Source organism: Sphaerodactylus townsendi, linkage group LG07, assembly GCF_021028975.2.
Source record: "Sphaerodactylus townsendi isolate TG3544 linkage group LG07, MPM_Stown_v2.3, whole genome shotgun sequence".
Classification (NCBI taxonomy): Eukaryota; Metazoa; Chordata; class Lepidosauria; order Squamata; family Sphaerodactylidae; genus Sphaerodactylus; species Sphaerodactylus townsendi.
This window is the reverse complement of record NC_059431.1, coordinates 118,452,491-118,469,990: the sequence shown is the minus strand read 5'-3', so window position 1 is coordinate 118,469,990 and position 17,500 is coordinate 118,452,491. Positions and strand designations below refer to the sequence as shown.

Sequence of the window (17,500 nt, the reverse complement as noted above, 5' to 3'; positions counted from 1 at the left end):
AGGTAATAACTGGATAATTCAAGGTTCCCCCAACATGGTGCTGAGCAGTTCAGAATGTGAATGGGGCAACTGTATGGGTACGGCTTGTTACTGGTGGTCCTCATTGAGTGAGTTTTCTACCGCAGGATGAGGCGGACTGATAAGCAGCTGGGCTTTCCCTAGTCAGCATGTGGTTTCATTCCCCTTTCAGGCTTTCCTTCTTGTGGGGATGGGGGGGAGGTATCCCGTTTGGTTCTGTCTCCTGCAGAAGCTATTTGGGGTCTGGCACTATCGGAGGGAGAGGAATTTGCCCTAAGGGGACTTAATCTTGCTTTTTTTTCTTGGTTGCTTTAGTCGGCCAAGGGCCAGAATGGAGAGTCTTATATTTGTGCCTGGTTCCCCCACCCTCCTGGGGAGGCTCAGCTTGAGCATAGCTTGTGGATGGCAAGCTATGTTGTCCCTCATGGTGGCCCTAAAGGCCTCCAATAATTGGATGATATTGGGGTCCACCCCAAGGGTAGGGGGGTTACCCGGAGGAGTTGGGTCAAGGCCAGGACTCTCTGTAGGCAACTGGAGTTGTTCCGGGGCTTCTAGCCCACTCCCGCGGCAAACTGGGGCTTCTGTGGTTTCTGCCGCCATTTTGTGGGCCTCCCTGCTCTTTTGCGCCTTTTTCGCAGCTTTCCCCCGGCGCGTTTAAGGGCCACCTCCTCCTTGCCCGCCACGGCTTGAGCAGCCCTCTCAGGGGACGTGCTCGCTCTGGCTGTGAGCCTTGTCAACACCCCAGGCTCTTCCTCAAATAGGAAGGTCTCCTCGGAGCTGCTTGGAGCCATGCTGCCCTTCTCCCTGTCGAAGAAAAGCCTACTGGACATGCTCCTTGGCTGCTGCCAAGATCAAGATCACAGGACCCAGGAGGCGAATTTGCTGCAGGTAACAGTGGGGGTGGAGAAGGGGGGGCAGCTGAATCAAGATAGGCAGAGAAATAAAGGGGAAAGAGGCTAGAAAGAGAAACTGAGATAAGGCAAGACAAAGTCTACAGGACTGCTTCTCCCTTAGAGGCAGGAAAGAAACTGAGGAAGAGGAAGGAGGAGGGGGATCCCACCAGCAACAGGAAGCTGAAGCTTTACTTCCTGCCTCTCTAGGAAGCCAGTGGGAATCTCCCATACTGAGGAGATGTCCTCAGAGGTGGGATCCAACCAGTTCTCACCACTTCTCTAGAAGTGGTTACTAATTTTTTCTGAGTGCTGAGAAGGGGTTACTAAAGCAACCTCCCTGCCCAATAGGGACTGAAGGTGGGTGTGTGCGGCGGCGCCACTGTCTGAATCCCACCACCATCGGAACCTGTTATTAAAAATTTTGGATCCCACCACTGGATGTCCTCCTTCTCAGGGGAGAACTGCTTTCCAGTGGAACTCTTCCTGTACCCAAATCTCTCAGAATCTGGGCAAACAGGCTGCAGGACACATATCTACTATGCAGGAAGCGAGTCATCATATTTTTCAAAACACGTTCACACACAAAGAAGTTGGTGATTCGTGGAATTTCAGGCCCACAGAAACCATGCTTAAGAAACACAGAAGCAATCCCTCACAAGGGGCTGAACTTATTTTTCTTGTACCTGCAGTCATCAAAGGTTGACCCAGGAGAGGAAAGTGCAAGGCGCTTCCGCAATTCATCCCGCTCACGGGTAACCTGGCGGAGCTGAAACAGAACCGTCTCCAGCTTCTCATTCAACTGCCTCACGTCTATAATGGCAGGCGGAGGCGATGAGGCTTTGCCCGTCGTACCTGTGGCCAAACACAAGTTAAGAAGACAGAATTACCGGGGGTTTGGAAAGCTCCTTAAAACTGTTTATTTGCCCAGTGGAGCTGGCAACACGACGCAACTCCCACGTGGGCATAAATCAGGACAACCTCTGGCCACCAAGCCTTGTAAACAGATCTGTGTGAAGCAGCAACAAGAGTCGACATGTACAGGATGAGGCCCACTCCTGCAAGCCCAAATCCTGCAAATGACAACAAAACATGGAAACCTCTGACCAGAGCCAAAACGAGGGGGAACTGCTCCTGGGGCACGTGTGTGTCCTGCACCCCTGCCATGCCCCGGAACGCCCCCGCACTGGCGCACATGCCCCCCCACCCCCTCGGCACTATGCTACTGCCTCTGACCCACGTGTGTATGAAGAACAGTCTCAAAACAATGTGGATATCATTCAAGGGTCATCAAGATAGCAGTATGATCAAGCCCAGGATGTCTGCTCTCTAAACACATCTTCGTCTCCATGGGGACCGGTTCTTCCCACCACCCCCTCCAAATTCGGTGCCATTTCACTACACTAAATGGCAACAACAAATCCAGATTTGCTTACACTGACACTGACACAGAATTGTAGTCAGTCTTGGTTTTTGTATGCCAATGTGTAGAAACATGTCAGGTTTTGCAAAATTTTCTTTTGCATTTTTAAGGGTGTGTGTGTGTGTGTGTGTGTGTGTGTGTGTGTGTGTGTGTGTGTGTGTGTGTGTGTGTGTGTGTGTGTGTGTGTGTGTGTGTGTGTGTGTGTGTGTGTGTGTGAAGTGCTGTCAAGTCATTTCTGATTCATGATGATCCAATGAATCAACATCCTTCAAAATGTCCTGTCCTATCATTAACAGCCTTAAGAACATAAGAACTAGCCTGCTGGATCAGACCAGAGTCCATCTAGTCCAGCACTCTGCTACTCGCAGTGGCCCACCAGATGCCTTTGGGAGCTCACATGCAGGATGTGAAAGCAATGGCCTTCTGCTGCTGCTGCTGCTGCTCCTGAGCACCTGGTCTGCTAAGACATTTACAATCTGAGATCAAGGAGGATCAAGATTGGTAGCCAGAGATCGACTTCTCCTCCATAAATCTGTCCAAGCCCTTGCTCAAGTCTTGCAAATGGACACCTGTAACTCCCTTTACAGTTTTAGGGACACACTGACCAATTATGCATAAGATGTCTGGTGCACAATGGGGGTGAATGTCTGTTGCAGCAAGATTTCTTGTACAGACATATTTCCTTGAGTCCCGCTTTCACTTTCCGTTCCCTCTACCACAAGCAAGACCCCATCTAGTGTGACTTTTAATTTGCTTTGCTATAAAGGGTGCAGGCAGATTTGACAGTGACCTCTTTCCTCTGCCCACAGCCAGCCTACCTGGGTCTCCCTTTCCCACTCCCTTGAGTTGCGCTCCGTGTCTTTCCCCTTGCTCCCGCCTTACATGTTGCTGGCTCCTTCCCGCTTCTCTAAATGCTCATATCAAGATATCAATATTTCAATAATATAACAGAAAGAGCTTTTCCAAGGAACAGTACAAGCAGGGTTTCTTTTTGGCTCCACCTCACCTCCCCCGCTCTAATTCTGCCCTCCTCCCTGATGACCAGGAGGGCTTTTACTATTTTTATTTCAAACATGCCTTTCTGTCCTCCTGTAGCAGCAGCAAGAATTGTGTGTGTGTGCGTGGAGAAAATATCAGCTCTACATATGGTCCCCTTCTTCAACAGTGTGTAGTTCAAGGAATTGCTTTGTCTCATTTAGGGGGAGATTATTTTTGAAAAGGGCTACAATATTGATATAACAGTAATTAACAGGCTTTCACAAAGCCAGCAGTCTTGAGACTGCTGCTTGTGCTGAGATCTGTGCCTTCAAGAATGACTTGATGGGTGGAGTTAAAACCACCAGGAAAAGCAGGCCTGGGAGAGTTTTCTGCAGAAATATTGCAAGTAGGAGTGGCTGCCTCCTTGCATGTAAACAGAGAAACGCACGGAGACCCCACTACAACCCCACGGCGTAATAGACAACCCTGAGGTAAGCGGTCCATGAATAATGGGCCCTTTAGAAATGGCAGTGTGTGAAGCAGCTTCCATTGATACCTTGCTTTTCTTCCCAATAAGCTCCCTAAATGGCTTGCAGCATCTTCTCCCTTCCTCTACTTTATCCTCGTTACCACCCTGTGAGGCAGGCTAGACCAGGGGTCTGCAACCTGCAGCTCTCCAGATGTTCACAGACTACAAATTGGCCATGCTGGCAGGGGCTGATGGGAATTGTAGTCCACTAACATCTGGAGAGCCGCAGGTTGCAGACCCCTGGGCTAGACTGACTATTAAGTTCCCATGGCAGACTAGGGATTCGAACCTGGATCTCCCAGACTGTAGTTCTGTCTTGGAGGGAGTGGCAATTGTGGGGCTGGGGCCAGAAAAGCAGGGCCAGTAGGGGCAAGGCCTGCAAAAAAAAATACACAGCTTTTCCATCCACATAGCAGCAAAGCGGGAGGAAAACACAAGTGCAAGACAAGCGGAAGACAACATCCAGCCGCCAGGCCACGTGCCCGTGAGTCTCTCGCAGGGTGAATTCTTGCAGATTTTGAAGTTAAACGTGGATAGTCTGAGCAAGGCAAACTATCAGTATGAAGTCACAGCCATGGCAGAAAAGGAACACTAAAAGTGTGACTTCTGCTTCTCCTCACGGTGAACGTTTTGTAAGGTTGCACGATTCAGTGTGACGTGGCAGATGTTCCAAGCAGCCCTTTAGCTCATGAGGGGGGGGAATCCCACCACGCATTCTTTCCCTTACAGCACAGGTGTCAAACTCGCGGCCTCCAGATGTTATGGACTACAGATGTAGTCCATAACATCTGGAGGGCTGCGAGTTTGACACCTATGCCTTAGAGCAGTGGTGGCAAACCTTTGGCACTCCAGATGTTCATGGACTACAATTCCCATCAGCCCCTGCCAATTGGCCACGCTGGCAGGGGATGATGGGAACTGTAGTCCATAACATCTGGAGGGCCGCTGGTTTGACACCTATGCCTTAGAGCAGTGATGGCGAACCTTTTTGAGACCAAGTGCCCAAATTGCAACCCAAAACCCACTTATTTATCGCAGTGCCAATTAAGCAATTTAACCTGAATACTGAGGTTTTAGTTTAGAAAAAACAGTTGGCTCTGACGCACGCGTTACTCGGGAGTAAGCTTGGTGAAGCAACTGTGCAACAATTTGAATGGGTGAATCACTACCCTAGGAGGGTTTACTCAGAAGCAAGCCCCATTGCCAGCAACTGAGCTTACTCCCAGGTAAAGAATTGTGCCCAGGCCAGCCTAGATGTGTGTCTGTGTGTGGGGGGGGGGGGGTGATTTTCCGCCCCCCTTACATGACGAACTCTGTGTGTGCGTGCCCACAGAAAAGGCTCTGAGTGCCACCTCTGGCACCCGTGCCATAGGTTCGCCACCGCTGCCTTAGAGAGTATATTTTGCTAAAGACTTTCAATTTCATCTGACAGCTTTTACTTTGATGTAAAAGGAAGCAACCTGGCCTCCACCTCCTCTTTCATCTTCTGCCTGACCGTCTGCTTCAACAGTCACAAACCTCCCCCATTCTCCCCGCCCCACACTTAGGGTAGGAAACTGACCCTCCGTCTTCTACATCATCCCACGTTTTTAGTAACCCACCTCTTTTCAGACAAACTAGATTTGTCATAACGTGTTTATTACAACGGCTGCCAAGTGCAGCTTGTTCGTCAGCTTAAATAAGTGCTTCACAACTCATTAAAAAAACCCCACTCAGCCCTGAGAAGTGATCGTTAAGAGGGGGTCACCTTCTTGGCATCCCTCCGGGTGGATCGGTTCCATCCCAGCCACTTGCAAACGCTGTATTTTTAACACAGGCTGTTTAAGATGTGAACTGTGGAGACAATGAAGTGAATGGGGACACCGACCGGCTAGGAGCACATAAAGGCCCAAGGATCCAAACAAAATGGCATCATTAGGCAACAGCAACACAAGCCTTTATTGGCATATAAAACAGGACAAAATTTTAAAACAAAACAAGGTTAAGAAATACAGTTAAGATTGCTAAAATTACTAATTTCCAGTATAAAATTTGCAACAGTTTCACAAAAGAGCACATCAGAGCTGTTCAGGAGATTGGGTATCTTATAACACTCATGCCACTGAGAACATTGCAAGAAAATGGAATTCATGTATTTCATGCGTATCTTATTGTATTTAGGGCATAGAAACAAAGAATGGTCAAGTGTTTCAACCGTAGTCATATCACATGAACAAACTCTTTTAGAACGTTCCATATTCTTAAATCTTCCCTCCAGCAGAGCTGATGGCAGCACATTACACCTTGCAGTAGCCAAGGCTCTCCTCTGGGTGGGATTAATCAGCAGACGCATCATTAGGCTAAGATAAGGGTCACCAACATGCTGACTGCCAACACCATTTCTCGTGCCCAGTGGCGTAGCGCCAAGGGGGGCACGCAACGCACCAGGGGCACACCAGTGCTGGGGCGCGGGGGAGGCGTGGCAGGGGCGCGGGGTGCACGCATGCCCCGGGCGCGGTTCCCCCTCGCTACGGCTCTGCTTGTGCCTACCAATATTTTTAGAAAGTTATGTAGGACCAAATGGCACTTCTGTCCATAAGAACATAAGAACATAAGAACTAGCCAGCTGGATCAGACCAGAGTCCATCTAGTCCAGCACTCTGCTACTCGCAGTGGCCCACCAGGTGCCTTGGGGAGCTCACATGCAGGAGGTGAAAGCAAGGGCCTTCTGCCGCTGCTGCTCCTGAGCACCTGGTCTGCTAAGCCATTTGCAATCTGAGATCAAGGAGGATCAAGATTGGTAGCCATAGATCGACTTCTCCTCCATAAATCTGTCCAAGCCCTTTTTAAAGCTATCCAGGTTAGTGGCCCTCACCACCTCCTGTGGCAGCATATTCCAAACACCAATCACACGTTGCGTGAAGAAGTGTTTCCTTTTATTAGTTCTAATTCTTCCCCCCAGCATTTTCAATGAATGCCCCCTGGTTCTAGTATTGTGAGAAAGAGAGAAAAATTTCTCTCTGTCAACATTTTCTACCCCATGCATAATTTTATAGACTTCAATCATATCCCCCCTCAGACGTCTCCTCTAAAACTAAAGAGTCCCAAATGCTGCAGCCTCTCCTCATAAGGAAGGTGCTCCAGTCCCTCAATCATCCTCGTTGCCCTTCTCTGCACTTTTTCTATGTCTTCGATATCCAGAAGGGCTTGGGATCGGCTGAGCAGATTTTTAAATATGTTGGCTGGGGGCAGCTGCCACCACAGCACAAGGATCGTCACTGAGTGAATTAAAGCAAGCAAGCGGAGCTTAAGATGCAGATGATGCGGCATCTGTCACTTTCACACCCTTTCGGTAGGTGAACTGCTGACGTGCAACCTCTCCTGGTTTCTGTGCTACTTTTCAAGGGTAGTCGTGTGGTAGCATGGCCAAGACAGCCTTTGGTCAGTTATATCTTATATAACTGAGCTTTCTAATTGGGGGCAGGGAGGAAAGGGAAAGGGATGTTTTCAATAAATGAATAAAAATAGTGGCTGGGGAAATTCAGTCCCAGGACAATTGCTGCCCAAGTCTGTGGCCAACCAATGGCTTCAATACTACCTACCAACAACAACAACCCCGTATCCTACACCTACTTTGCTCCAACAATTCAGAGGAAAGAAGATGAATGTTGAAAAGTAAGGCAGGACAAAACATAACTTTTCAAATTGATGTCTTGTCACAGTCGCTGGCAGGTGAAAATGGGCTATCAACATGTTCTCATCACAGGGATTACTTCGTGAACATTCCCCTCTTCCCACACAGCACGTTCTTCTTTGACTACAGTATGCCGTATCTGCCATATACTGCTGTTCACATTTTTTAAAGCAAAAAGAGGGTGCTTGTGCTTAAATATTCACTAAAAAAAAAAACCATGACTGCCCTACGTTAACAAAAGTTGAAGGGAACTTCACAGCACATGTGAACGGTCCGTCGACATCTGCGTCATTGTACACGCAATCGTCCCGGCGGCATACTTCCTTCCTTCCTCCCACCCACACACCCCTCCATCACAAGAACAGACCAATTCACCTGGCACGTACAAGGTTATCCCCATCTAAGCCCAGTGACTTCCGTGGGCAGATGGTGCAACAGCTCTGCTACCGTGTTTACTCTACTGTAGGACTAGCTTTTCCCCAGATATACCAGAAAAAGGGTATATGTGCGTCCTATGACATTTGCATCAAACTTACAGTCATATTAAGCAATACAATTTTATTTGTGTATAACAGTGATGGCGAACCTTTTCGAGACCGAGTGCCCAAATTGCAACCCCAAACCCACTTATTTATCGCAAAGTGCCAATACGTTAATTTAACCTGAATACTGAGGTTTTGGTTTAGAAAAAACGGTTGGCTCCAAGGCGCACATTACTCGGGAGTAAGCTTGGTGAAGCAACCGTGCAACGCTTCGAATGGGTGAATCACGACCCTAGGAGGGTTTACTCAGAAGCAAGCCCCATTACCAGCAATCAAGCTTACTCCCAGGTAAAGGATCGTGCCCAAGCTAGCCTAGATGTGTGTGGGGGGAGGGTGATTTTCCATCCCACCCCCACATGATGAACTCTGTGCACGCGTGCCCACAGAAAGGGCTCTGAGTGCCACCTCCGGCACCCGTGCCATAGGTTCGCCATCACTGGTGTATAACATGTGGGGAGGAGCAATCATCTTACATGTACGGCTGTTCCTTTTGGCTAACGATGGCTATTTCAAGAGACACCCAGGAGAATGGAACACCAACAAAAATTCTGTTTTTAAAGGCAGCCTCAAAATTCTTCCCAAGAGATCAAAAACAACAACAACAATGTGGCATAGCGGTTCGAGTGCCACTCCAGGATCCTGGGAGTCCCAGTTTCAAATTCCCAGTTTCTCCAAGCAAGCTTGCTGGACAATCACATATTGTCAGCACAGGGCGGTTGTTACATGAAAATGGGCGTAGGGGAGAACGATTTTCGAAAGCACTCTGAGTTCCAACTGGTGAGAAAACACTTCAAGGGGTATAATGTAAGGAAAGCAAGCCATGAATAGTACCAGTTTTCCATGATTGTAAATAATTATGATTGTAAATAATAAGATTATACCGCCAAAAATGAGCCTTTATGTAGAAAACCATGATTTAAATCAAGTCTTGCTGACTAGTGATTTAAATCGTGATTAAATCGAATCCACTCTGTCATTTCATTTTCATTTCATTTTAACCTTTAATGGCATATAAATTATTATTAGCATATTTCCATTTAAAAGAGAAAACTTTTAAAACATTTAAATACGGGTGTTTAAAATGCTTTCCAAGAATTTAGCCACTGCCAAGGTGATCGATGGATTACAGTCACTTAGCAGAAAGCGAGTGGTCTGGAACTTGGAGTGCTCAAGTCTTGGAAGCAGCAGAGGGTGAATAAATCCACTCTGTCAAGAAAATATTCTCTGCTTATTTTGTGGTGTTTCACTGGAGTTGGCAAGGGAAGGATGGTGATTTCCACAGCCTTCTCCCACCACGGTTCCCATTTGGCCAGCCCTGCATCATCTCGTTGACAAAGATGTGAGCATTTCGACTTTCTGTAACCACAACTATGATTGTATTGTCGAAGGCTTTCACGGTTGGAATCACCGGGATGTTGTGTGGTTTCCAAGCTGTATGGCCGTGTTCTAGTAGCATTCTCTCCTGACTTTTCGCCTGCATCTGCAGCTGGCATCTTCAAAGGATCCTCGTCATGAGAGAATGCTACTAGGACACGGCCATACAGCCCGGAAACCACACAACACCACAACAACAATCACTTTTTAAAATCAGTGAGCAGTGACAGTCTGGTCAATATGGGAGAGGGCCAGGAAATAATGCATTCTGTTGCCATGCTGGTAATAGCAAGCCAGATTGCTGTTGTTGTCACATCTGGACCCCAAAAACTAACAGCTGGCTCCACCAAACTGTGTCTTCAACACACTCAGCATGCAGATAACCTTCCTGAAGATCAGCCCTCATAGATGTATGAACATATCGTTCAGTCTAACAACCTGTGCAACCGGACACAAAGACAGCTTAGCTCTGTGGCACTTGGGGAATCCAAGTCGGCTTCAGGGTGTCGGCAGGCAGCAGCAAGAGCTTGTTATTCAACAAATCAGCGTCCAAAAGGCCTTAGCGAGAAATGCACCACCAGGAGCTGGCTGGAATTCTGCACTAAACCATCTTGAGACTTATCTTTTGCTACCTAAATTCTCACACCAATATTAAATTTACAAAGCAAAGACGGCTACCCCAATGCTGTTAATTCCTACGATGAACAAACTGAAAAATGCCTAGACCAGTGATGGTGAACCTTTTCGAGACAGAGTGCCCAAACTGCAGCCCAAAACCCACTTCTTTATCGCAAAGTGCCAACACGACAATTTAACCTGAATACCGAGGTTTTAGTTTAGAAAAACAGTTGGCTCCAAGGCGTGCATTACTTGGGAGTAAGCTTGGTGGTAGTTGGTGGCTTTGCTTTGAAGCAATCGTGCAACGCTTCGAATGGGTGAATCGCAACCTAGGAGGGTTTAGAAGCAAGCCCCGTTGCCAGCAACCAAGCTTACTCCCAGGTAAAGGATTGTGCTTTAGTTCTTCCCATGAAAATCAGTGGGGTTTAACAGAGCTTAACAGGGTTACCTACATGCATGCCCAACAGCCCAGGCCAGTGTGTGTGTGTGGGGGGGGCGATTTTCGCCCTCCCCACATGACGAACTCTGTGCACGCGTGCCCACAGAGAGGGCTCTGAGTGCCACCTCTGGCACCTGTGCCATAGGTTCGCCATCACTGGCCTAGACTGAAAAAGCCTACAGTAAAGAAAAAAGCATCCGGAATGATCAAATAGAAACACCACTTAATGCAAAATGACGCGGCTCTTCACGTACACAAGCGGGGTGTTTTTAAGGATAAAGAATTAACATCAAAGCTGTTCAACAGTATGCTTGTATCTGAAGCAAAATATAATAGCAAATACTGAACAGTGATGAATTAAATAGAGGACAGTACAGATTTTTTCTGAAATAAATGCTTCATAATTTTTGGTTTAATTTTATTTAATAAGTATATAAGAGTATAAGAACATAAGAAGAGCCCTATTGAATGAGGCTGGTGGGGGTCCATCTAGGCCAGCATCCTGTCTCACACAGCAGCCAACCAATTTTTCTGGAGACACAACAACAGGGCACAGAGTCCAAGGTCTTCTCCTGACACTGGGATTCAGTGCTTGACTGCTTCTGTAAGTGGAGGTATCCTTCAGTCACCATGGCTAGTAGCCACTGACAGATCTCCATGATAGGAGGACGTTTTATTTGTTGAATAGTCAGAATACAAAGCATTTATAACAAGGGAAATTTCTAAACGGAAGGAACGCTTTCCCTGTGTCTCATATGCCAAGAAGACCTTCATACCTGCCATAATATCTCCCTATCCCATATGGCAGAGAATCCTGGGTCATTTTTAGGCCATGTTCTCACTATCTGGCGAAGCTAGTGGGGTCTCTGCATCACCCCAAATGACCTCAATGTACCCTAGAAGAACCGCACCTCACTGTAGCGACATCCTGCAAGATGTTGACAGAAGTAAAATTGCCCTTCAAGGATTTTGCTACTAGCAATCTTGTCAAAACCTACCCAAGCAAGCTCTAGAGCAGCCATTCTCAACCAGGGTTCCGTGGTACCCTGGGGTGCCGTGAGCATGTCCCAGGGGTACCGCGGCAACACTACCGCCCCCCCCCCCTCATTTTTGTGGTGTCTCCCACCGGCGCCAGCAAGGACATGCAGCTGGCCCATGGGGCAGGGCCTGCCACAAGGTCAGCAGCCACCCGCCCCCCCCAATGCTTCCCTTCACCCTGGGAGGGGAAGGTGGGGGGTGTGGCAAGCAGGGGCAATGGGAGGAGACGGTGGAGGGTGGGGGCAGGGGTACCATGAGATATGAAGAGTGAGGTCAAGGGTACCCTGACCTCGAAAAGGTTGGGAAACACTGCTCTAGAGAGCATACAGAGTTGAAAAATGTTACCTCATAGAACATCGTCACCACCAGTAGTGGATGTGCACAGCAAGTAAAATTACTGCCGCCACCTGTGAACTAGGATAATCTGCAAGGTCTCATACCTTCCTGAAATTCATCTTCTCCCGAAACCCCGCCCTCTTTAGACTCCATCCCCCAAAATCTCCAGCTTGGAATTCCAACCTTTTAATAGGTCGGGGGGGAGGGGGAGAGAGGAGAGAGAGAGAGTTTATTTGATGCATTAGATGTCAAACAGGATGCTAGATAAAAACTTTAAAAAGGGAATTCAGGTCTATTTTAATTTGTTTGTATTTTGAAAAGAGTTCACCAACAGCTACAGGGATGTAGCAGTCAGAGTTTCAGACTAAGATCTGAAAGACCCAGGCTTGAATCCATTGCAGTCCTGGGAGCTTACTGGAGGATCAACTGCCTAGTCCACAGGTGTCAAACTCGCAGCCCTCCAGATGTTATGGACTACAGTTCCCATCATGCTGGCAGGGGATGATGGGAACTGTAGTCCATAACATATGGAGGGCCGCGAGTTTGACACCTATGGTCTAGTCCCATGGTGGAAAACCTTTGGCACTCCAGATGTTATGGACTACAATTCCCATCAGCCCCTGCCAGCACGGCCAATTAGCCATGTTGGCAGGGGCTGATGGGAATTGTAGTCCATAACATCTGGAGTGCCAAAGGTTCGCCACCACTGGTCTAGTCACTCTCTCTAAGCCTCACAGCAGGGCTGTTTTGACAATAAATGAAAAAGGGGGGGAAACAATGTTGTGAGCTGCTCTGAGTTCTCAGCAGGGAGAAAAGGTGAGATATAAATAACAAAATAAATAGAGTTTAAGAGTAACAGGGAGCTCAAAGCAAACAATCAAAATCACTTCACAAACCCAAAGTATCACTTACCGGTACTGCTTAGAGAACTGCTACTTTCCGAGTCCGATGGCATGATGGACAAGACACTGTAAGTTGACCCTGGAACAAAGGAGAGTATAATCAGTTGCTTAATTGCTGGCTCCATTCCCAAATGGGTCTGTAGTGGCAGGAGGAACCTCTTCTACCACCACCACCACCACCACCACCACCAGTGGTGTACCACCCACGGGGACAGGTGGGGTCAAATGACCCCAGGTTGATAGATCTTAGTTGATAGTTCCATGGGAATGTCAACTCAATGCATGGCAGCTGTGAAAAAGGCAAACTCTATGCTCGGGACCATTAGGAAAGGAATTGATAATAAAACTGCAAAGATTGTCATGCCCTTATATAAAGCCGTGGTGCGACCGCACTTGGAGTACTGTGTCCAGTTCTGGTCACCACATCTCAAAAAGGATATTGAAGAAAAAGTGCAGAGAAGGGCAACAAGGATGATTGAGGGACTGGAGCACCTTCCTTATGAGGAGAGGCTGCAGCGTTTGGGACTCTTTAGTTTGGAGAGGAGACGTCTGAGGGGGGATATGATTGAAGTCTATAAAATTATGCATGGGGTAGAAAATGTTGACAGAGAGAAATTTTTCTCTCTTTCTCACAATACTAGAACCAGGGGGCATACATTGAAAATGCTGGGGGGGAAGAATTAGGACTAATAAAAGGAAACACTTCTTCACGCAACGTGTGATTGGTGTTTGGAATATGCTGCCACAGGAGGTGGTGATGGCCACTAACCTGGATAGCTTTAAAAGGGGCTTGGACAGATTTATGGAGGAGAAGTCGATCTATGGCTACCAATCTTGATCCTCTTTGATCTGAGATTGCAAATGCCTTAACAGACCAGGTGCTCGGGAGCAGCAGCAGCAGCAGGCCATTGCTTTCACCTCCTGCATGTGAGCTCCCAAAGGCACCTGGTGGGCCACTGCGAGTAGCAGAGAGCTGGACTAGATGGACTCTGGTCTGATCCAGCTGGCTTGTTCTTATGTTCTTATGTTCTTATGTTCAGGTGCAACGGCGGGGCGCAAAATCACCCCCCCCCCCTCCTCCATGTCAACTTGGCTTGATGGTGGGGCTCACAGGGGTGGAGCCTAAAGACAGAGACGGCCTGCTGCCAGGAGCCAGTCTGCTGCCACGGTGCCTGTCCAAGCCGCCTCCTTCCCTCCCCAGGTCCTCAGGGCCGCTGCCAGCCTGCTGCCACTGTGGTGCCCATCTGAGCCACCCCTGCCCCAGGGCCCCACCCCTGAGCACAGGGGGGGCGTGGGGAAGCACCCGGAGCAGGTTTTGCCCCCCAGCACCATTTCCCCGATACGCCTCTGACCACCACCCAACCTCCTCTTCCACAGCTCAGAATGTGATTGTACCAAAATATGGGTCAATGAAATAGAACAAGGGTCATAGGTTTCATGGTCCCTGCCAGCAATTTCCCTAGCATTCACTGAAAAGTAGGCAGAGCTGGGGGCAGCTTTTGCCTAGCAGGTCTTCGGACGGGCTGTGCACGTTAAAAGGTATCTTGCTTAAACAGAACCTTTGTCTGAAATTTGGAAAAGTTAATATTAGAGGTACGTTTTACATCATGGCCCTGACTTTGTTGTGATTGTCCGCGACACCTGCAGCAGCCATCTGTAGTTGCGTCAGAATTTTTCAAAGTTGCCCTCAGACTCCATTGGTTGGGGATCTCAGAAATAGAACAGTTGAACTACCCGGAAAAACAATGAAAGCATCCATCCACTTTCAGTTCAGCTAAATTTAGTTCTAGGCAACCCACCCCCAGACTCACTCCAAGGCTTCAGTTGTTTCTTAAGGCTCCAGAGCTCCGGGAAGCAGAGAGGTATGGAAGCCCTAAGCTAGCTGGACCCGGTACCTCAGGTAAGCTGCAAATTTGGCTTTGCATCTAGGTGTTGTGGGGTTTCCAGGCTGCAGCCCGGAAACCCCACAACCCTCCCGGTTATTCTGGCCGTGAAAGCCTTTGACAATAAATCTTTGCATCTATTATCTGGGACCCTCGTCTGCAATTTGTTTTTAATATTGTGCTGCCAAATATGCATCTTGCTAAAGCCTCAGTATTAACCACATATTAGATTTTTTAAAAAAACTATACCTTCAATACAAAACCCAATTAATTCACTTTTAACACCAAGGTTTGGGGGGAAACATAATGGCCATCACTATAAGCTAAAGGAGGGGATCCAAAAATTTTAATAACAGGTTCCGATGGTGGTGGGATTCAAACAGTGGTGCCGCCGCACACACGCACCTCCAGTCCCTATTGGGCAGGGAGGTTGCTTTAGTAACCCCTTCTCGGCACTCAGAAAAAAATTAGTCACCACTTCTAGAGAAGTGGTGAGAACTGGTTGGATCCCACCTCTGAGGGGATCCCCAACCTTTTTGAGCCTGTGGGCACTTCTGGAATTCTGACAAGAGTAATGGGCACAACCACAAAACAGCTCCCACTGGAGCCAACCGTGAAGATGCAAGGGATCGAGGAGATGCTGCTTAGCTTGACTAGTAACTCTTCGATGGTTCAGGCAGAAGCTCTGCTGAATGGAATGTCTTTTAATAAGAATATATTCAGGGAAGATCCTCGCACGAGGGGCACCGATGCTGTCAAAACAATGTAAACAAATTGCACAGCCGATCAGGTCTCCAACAGCCAATCGGAAGGCATGCTAAGCAAAAGCCCCACCTATTGTTGCCCACTTTCTAAATCACTCGGTGGGCACCAAAAGAGGTGTTGGCAGGAGCCAGGATGACCATGGGACATCTCTGGAGACCCCTGAAGGAAGGAAACACATACAAAGCAAGACTAGAGGAAAGTTCACAAGAGAGGTCACTTGGTTGCAGGCCCTTCCCGCATTTGGGCGCACACGCTCAGGGTCCGGCCTGGTTCTTGTACTCCTGGGCTATGAATCCTTCCTAAACTTGTACAGAGTTCCCAGGAGCTTTTAAGAAAAGGTTTATTCATAATTTCATAGTTGAGCCACCCATTTTGCGTGCCACCGAAAAGACCCTCCCACCTGTACCACTCCGTGAAGGCCTCCTCCGCCTCCACCTGCAGCTCACCTGCACACAAGTTCACTGCAAAAACTACATGAATAAAGCCCGTCCTGAAAAAGTGCACTCTGCATATTTACACACAGTTCTGTCAGGAGTTGTGACTAGCATTCGGGATCTGGATCTTTTTAAAACGTCAAGAGATACTTGAAAGCAATGAAGCAATGCAATAAACTGAAATGTATCAAGCAATGAAGGCTTCGTGTGTGGAAAAGCGCAGCTGAAGGTTTTCATGACATAGAGATAAAAAACATTCTATTAAACCTCGATGATGATGATGATGATGATGATGATGATGATGATGATGATGATGATGATGATGATGATGATGATGATGAAGAAGAAGAGGAGGAGGAGGAGGAGGAGGAGGAGGAGGAGGAGGAGGAGGAGGAGGAGGAGGACGAGGAGTTTGGATTTATATCCCCCCTTTCTCTCCTGCAGGAGACTCAAAGGGGCTGACAATCTCCTTGCCCTTCCCCCCTCACAACAAACACCCTGTGAGGTGGGTGGGGCTGAGAGAGCTCCGAGAAGCTGTGACTAGCCCAAGGTCACCCAGCTGGCGTGTGTGGGAGTGTACAGGCTAATCTGAATTCCCCAGATAAGCCTCCACAGCTCAGGCGGCAGAGCTGGGAATCAAACCCGGTTCCTCCAGATTAGATACACGAGCTCTGAACCTCCTAAGCCACTGCTGCTCCTAGGGGTATAACACATTGCTCCATACCTGCTGGCAACCCTAGCAGCATGCTGTAGGCCCTAGTACAGGGGTAGGGAACCTGCGGCTCTCCAGATGTTCAGGAACTACAATTCCCATCAGCCTCTGTCAGCATGGCCAATTGGCCATGCTGGTAGGGGCTGATGGGAATTGTAGTTCCTGAACATCTGGAGAGCCGCAGGTTCCCTACCCCTGCCCTAGTATGATATCAACCTTGCTATGCACTGTGACAGCTCCTGGGGAAAGGTAAACTTTTCCCCGCTTAAGAGTTCAGAAGTACTCAGCAAATTTCCGTTTGAAAACGGTGGGAATTTGGTGGTGGCTGCTGACAACCTTCAAAGGACTGACTTCCTTCCAGGGATTTGTCATATCCCAACAGAGGTCAACTAAACCAAAAGTAGTTACATTCTGTGGCTGCCAATAACACATCGAGTGAAGAAGTCCTTTCTTTTGCCAGCCATGAATCTACTGTCCGTGAATTTCATCAGGTGGTCCCGAGTCTGCTATTATGATGGAGGGAACGCCTCTCTACTCGCTTGCTCCTCAAAAAAAATCTTAATTTTATAAACCTCTGTCACGTCTTCCCTTGTTTTCTGCTTACGAAACTAACAACTTCTCTGCACTTCATCCTTCCTCATACAGACCAAACACAATGTAATAATTAACACCGTTAACCAGTGTTAAGAAAATTCATCATCCTCCCACCTGCCTTAATCATGACTGTCCGGCCCCCAAACTGTTCAACAACCAGACTCTGTGTATTCAGATGATTTCTTTATTACAAAACAGCATCACGAAAAAATATGTAGACTTCTATTGCCCGAACTAAAGTTTACAGGCCAAAGCATCCTCCATTACACTCATCAGTCCCCTCCCTGTCACAACTGGGCAACCCCCGAAACCTGGCTCCCAGGGGACTTTGGCGCCCCATTTGTCCCACGGT

At 48.0% G+C, this 17,500-nt stretch overlaps 1 protein-coding gene across 1 annotated transcript in view; it reads right to left on the bottom strand.

Annotated features, from left to right (window-relative positions):
* The window catches only part of DLG5 (discs large MAGUK scaffold protein 5), a 148,646-nt gene that overhangs the window by 82,284 nt on the left and 48,862 nt on the right, over window positions 1-17,500 (bottom strand). Inside the window, exons 2-3 of the mRNA XM_048504454.1 lie at window positions 12,771-12,839; window positions 1,595-1,763 (exon numbers count right to left, since the gene is read on the bottom strand). Coding sequence (XP_048360411.1) covers window positions 1,595-1,763; window positions 12,771-12,839 — 238 coding nt within the window. The remainder of the gene's footprint in view (window positions 1-1,594; window positions 1,764-12,770; window positions 12,840-17,500) is intronic.